Genomic DNA, 5387 nt, shown 5'->3' with positions numbered 1-5387 from the left:
AAATAAAATTCACATCACAATTTAAAAAAAAAAATAAAATAAAATAAAAAGTCAAGAGCAGTAATGTTAATATCACGTATTTACAAAGGATAAATTCAAAAAGGAAAAGGAAACCAGAATTGGAGAAATTATAGGAGAGTGAAGAGAGGAAAATTTTCTATTAAGATTTTTAAAAAAAACTCAATTCAAAAAAATTCAAAGCACAAAACTGACACAAAAGAATCATAACAATAGTGACATATGGTTCATACTATGAATATTATCATTTTTAAATTCATAATTCAGAGGTATAGAAAGATACCCTTGAATCAAAAATGACCAACCATGCCGAAACCGGTTTGGCTCAATGGATAGAGCGTCGGCCTGTGGACTGAAAGGTCCCAGGTTCGATTCCGGTCAAGGGCATGTACCTTGGTTGCAGGCACATCCCCAGTGAGAGGTGTGCAGGAGCAGCTGATTGATGTTTCTCTCACATCAATGTTTATAACTCTCTATCTCTCTCCCTTCCTCTCTGTAAAAAATTAATAAAATATATTTTTTTAAAAATGACCAACCTTTATATCATCACCTTTATGTGAATAAAATATTTCCCATAACAACAATCTACATATATTGATAAAAATTTTTGAAGAAAAATCACATTAACACAGTATTTTAAATTAACTTTTGTTGCTGATTAATTACTCAGACAGGATGCCAGGCCAGACTACATGGTACTTCTAGTTTTTCTATATACTCCATGCATTTCTGATAAATGGGAAAAGAATAGATGACCTGGCAGAAGGCTCAGACAATAATATGTGATTTACAGGACATGAGTGCAGCTACCAGAAGATTTATCTGACAACCCTCTCCGATAGTGGACTGTTGAGTATCCGATGGAATGATTTCTAGTCTAGAAAGTCTACTACTGAGTAGCCATACACATTATTTATTTATTAGATGTTTTGGGTTGAAACCATTTTTAAATGATGCACTTCACAATGCACAGTCATAAATTTAGCTTTAAACCCAAGAAGGGAGGTAGTGTTATTGGAATGTATGTCAGACTGAATTAGGATGAGCAACACAACGCTTTTATAAAGTGGCCTTGAATGCAATGTCAATTCTTTCAAAAATGATATTAATGTCAAATGAGCAAGATACAAACACTTTACACAACACTAGAGTAATATTACTTGAACTATTTAACATTTTCTTTAAATTCTTATAGATTTCTATGAAGTTTATGCACCTACACAATAAATACCAGGAAGAAATGCTACATGTTTGTGAAAAGCTGAATCTGAAATATAATTGAGAACTTGTTCAATTTTCTTCTGTACATCAGAGAGTACACAGTTTTCTAAAGAATGTAGACAGTCTTATTTTAAAGAAGATATAAATCATGTATAGGAGCTTAAGTAGTTCTTATTTTATATGGAAATTGATACATGATTAAACCTAATTTAATAAACCTTAAATATATGTTTTTACTCAAAAATATAATGCTGGGTATTTTAAGAAAGCTTTTCAAAACTAAATAACATTTTGCCTAAATAAGGTTAAGACTTAAATGGGATAAAATATGACATGGTTTCCAATCAACCTATTAATTGATTGGATATTGAAAAATATAATCCTTACTTGAAGCTTTAAGAAATTATATAGTGCCCTGTTTGTTCTTAATGACAGCAAATTAAGTATGATCATTTCCTCATTTCTTAAATTTAGACTCTATACTCTCTGTTGTAATAAAATGTGGATAATTTTTAGCAAAATATTTAAAAGGATGCAAAAATATAATCTTTGAATGAATTCAAGAAAAATAATCAGAAGATGGCTGACTGACATGAAATTAACACCAACTAATTTGTAAAGTTTTAAATCAAATTTGCAGATATTAAGTTCATAAGCATATCCCATTATTTATGTGATTAAAAAAGGAGTTTTTGACCTAATCTTTCGATCTTTGGCACTCAATCTTCTCCATCTCCTCTTAAAAAATTAATTAAAATTTTAGCAGGATGCTAGCTTTTCACTTCCCATCCTATCTCAGACTAAAAAAAATTATCCATCAAACTCAAGGCATCCCCACCCAGTATCTGCAAAATGTCGACTTCAAATTCAATTTCATATCTCTTAAGCTTTCATGTGGAAAAAGATAGTTCACTTCTTAACAAAATAAATCACTTTTGTGATTGCCAATCTGACCTCTTTGAATTAGGAAAATTCAAAGTGAAAAATGTAATTATCACCCTGGAACAATCTGTATACATCTGGAGCTAATTCTGGCTTCATTTTTCACATCATTTTTCACACTGTGCAACATCTTATAGAAATGCCATGGGACTTTTTGAAGAACTCATAAAAAATGTGAAGGACTTCAAATAACCAATAATGTATTTTATTCAAACAAAAACCTTGAAACTATCTGACTTTTGCAACTTACTCTACTTAAGTAAGCTTCATATCCCATCTGATGGGATTAATATTAAACAGCACTGTGACATACATGACAAATAGGTGTATTAAAACATGTCATTCCTTTATCTTTTCAGCTTCTGCATTCAACTATGTAATATACTATATCTGAAATAGCTTTCCTGTATCAAGAATGCATTCAATTCTTTTACACTAGAAAGTGAAACTTCATGAACAAAATTCACCTATGAAAAATTATATCATTATAAACAATAGTCTCATACTGCTGTGAAGAAACATACAAAACTGCAAGCAAATGCTTCTTAAAAGGAAGGGTAATTTCATATCAGTACAAAAATGGCATATGGTAACTACCATCCCAGCAATAATCATGCAATTATTTCAATTCAGATTACTTAATGGGAAATTTTATCCAGGCAGTTTTTAAAGAAAAGAAGTTTTCTTTAAAAGATGATTAAATTACAAAACATGAATCTCACTAAATCTAAGAATAATAAGCCCACTAGAAACATAACTACTCCTCACAAGTTCATTATAAAAATCCATTAAGTGTAATCTCTAGAAGTAATTGTTCTTATTGCATTTTATTGACAATGCATAGTATTGATTTTTCACACCTTCTATGATTCTTTAATTTGTATTCATGAAATGTCCATCAGCACAGTCTAAGTAAATTTGGCAATATAGGCACTAAAATGAATAAATCGATGCAAAGAAACATTAATTTTGCATTATCCTTATTCGTCAGGCAAGTAAACCATGAGAGTTGTAAATGAAGGTCAAAGGTTTTGAAATGGGTCAGAACCCTTGACCTCTAGACCAATACCCTTCCTATTAAAAAAGGCTATTTTAAAGTTTTAAGCAGGGGAATTTACTACCAGCAAGATATCATTTTTAAAAGGTTACAAAGAAAACTCTCAATAAAAACATTCATCTATTTAATTGAAAAACAAAAAAGAAAACATTACAGGATACATGATTTTAATGTAAGTTTTTAAGAAATCATTAAAATTTACCACATGAGATATAAGGTTCCTGACACTGAAAGTAATTTTGCTTTCAGAAATTTATTTACTACGTCTTATGATGGCTGCCATATTTTGTTGATGTTTTCCCAAATCTCTTCTGCATGTCCAAAATAATTAGCAATGACAAGAATTCAAAATTATTTATTACTCATTTTATAACCTCTGCACAAAAGGGAAGTAAACCCACTATTCCCAGGAGAGTCAAGAGTGGTATTCCACAAGATACAGAAATAAATCTGTTTCTATAGCCTTAATACACACAGCAAAAATATTCAGCCATCTCAAGACCATTTGATCTGAACATTTTTAATGTGACCCTAAAATGCTGTTTCTATTTCATCTATCCAATTTATCTCCGTTCTAACTTCAAAGTTATCTATTAGTATCAAAGACAAGGAGTAATCCTCTTGTAATACAAATAACATTATTTTAAAACTCCAAACTCTATTATAACAAAAATTTCTAATAAAACCATTATAATTTCCTTGTAAAATAATTCATGTGAGAATTCACTTTTAAATCAACATTATTCTTGTCACTCACCTGTGAACACAGTAGCATAACCAACTCCACAACTGAACTACTGGACTTCATGCAAACCAAACCTATTTTAAAGAGAATTTTAAAAAATTACAAAGAAATAAACAAATATGAGGAATTTGTTATACAATTTTGCCCAAATTGGGTTTTAATATAAAATTTAACATGTCTTGATAAGAACCAAAAACATACACATTTTACGAGTAAATAAGGTACTCTGTAATTGCTTTAAACTTGGCATCAAACCAACCAAATTTTTTTATAAACTATTTCATTTCAGCTTTCAAACTACTAAAACATTTGTTACAACTTCATATATAATGACATTTCACAATACTCAAAGAAATGTGCACAACATATGCCATATTGATCAATATCATCTACATTTAGTTTTGGGGAGAGGTGATTGTTATACATGCAGAGAAGGGAAATGGCTCCCTGACCTTTGCTTTCTCCACCACACTCTCTCCCTTCAACCCTCTAGCTATCAATCAAGTTTCCATTTTGTTTCATGGCAGCAGACATCCCAAACACTCTTATTAGTACCTTGACCTGTGACCTCACACTAAACCTTAACAGAAGTGCAAGCCGTTGTCTGTTATATATTCTTGATTTCTTATAAATAAATTCATTTACATTTGCTCTTCTATGTTTCATTTGGGTTCACCAAAAATATCTCAGGAAGGAAATGCTATACAATTATCTGAAGAATTCTTTAGTTTTGATTACCAATAAAATCTAAAGTAGTTAACTCAAAAAACATTTTGTAACAGTAGCTTTAAAAAGCATTGCCAATAATTAAAGGCACTAAATTACTAAGTTACATTACTAATAATCAGAAAAATTGTAATTTTTTTTCTACATTGTTCTAGGCCAGGGGTGGGCAAACTTTTTGACTCAAGGGCCACAATGGGTTCTTAAACTGGACCGGAGGGCCGGAACAAAAGCACGGATGGAGTGTTTGTGTGAACTAATATAAATTCAAAGTAAACATCATTACATAAAAGGGTACAGGCTTTTTTTTTTTTTTTAGTTTTATTCATTTCAAACGGGCTGGATCTGGCCCGTGGGCTGTAGTTTGCCCACGGCTGTTCTAGGCAAACACAAGTTAAGTTTCCAGGGATTAACAATTAAAATAATTACTGGTGGCCCTCACACATTTACAGAATTACCTTCTATCTTTCTTACAGGCACCATATCCCATTTTATTCCCTTTCTTTAGTCTCCTTGCTCTAGTTCTTTCTTCTTCCTTATTTTAGTCATGATCCCTCATACCTTCTGATGACACATGTTGGCATTCTTCAGCCTTACAAACAATATTTAAGTTAAACAGGTTGCTCATTCCCTTCACCTTTTAGAAAAGTTAGAACCATTTTTTCTAAATGTCTCATGGTT

At 31.1% G+C, this 5387-nt stretch overlaps 1 protein-coding gene across 5 annotated transcripts in view; it reads right to left on the bottom strand.

Annotated features, from left to right (window-relative positions):
- The window catches only part of LRBA (LPS-responsive vesicle trafficking, beach and anchor containing), a 554230-nt gene that overhangs the window by 397460 nt on the left and 151383 nt on the right, over positions 1–5387 (bottom strand). For all 5 annotated transcript variants that reach the window (XM_006770131.2, XM_006770133.2, XM_006770134.2 and 2 more), the window contains exon 34: positions 3996–4057. In XM_006770131.2, coding sequence (XP_006770194.1) covers positions 3996–4057 — 62 coding nt within the window. The remainder of the gene's footprint in view (positions 1–3995; positions 4058–5387) is intronic.

This window comes from Myotis davidii, unplaced genomic scaffold (assembly GCF_000327345.1).
Source record: "Myotis davidii unplaced genomic scaffold, ASM32734v1 scaffold323, whole genome shotgun sequence".
Lineage (NCBI taxonomy): Eukaryota > Metazoa > Chordata > Mammalia > Chiroptera > Vespertilionidae > Myotis > Myotis davidii.
Note: the sequence above shows the minus strand (reverse complement) of the source record. Positions and strands in the feature narration are given on the sequence as shown.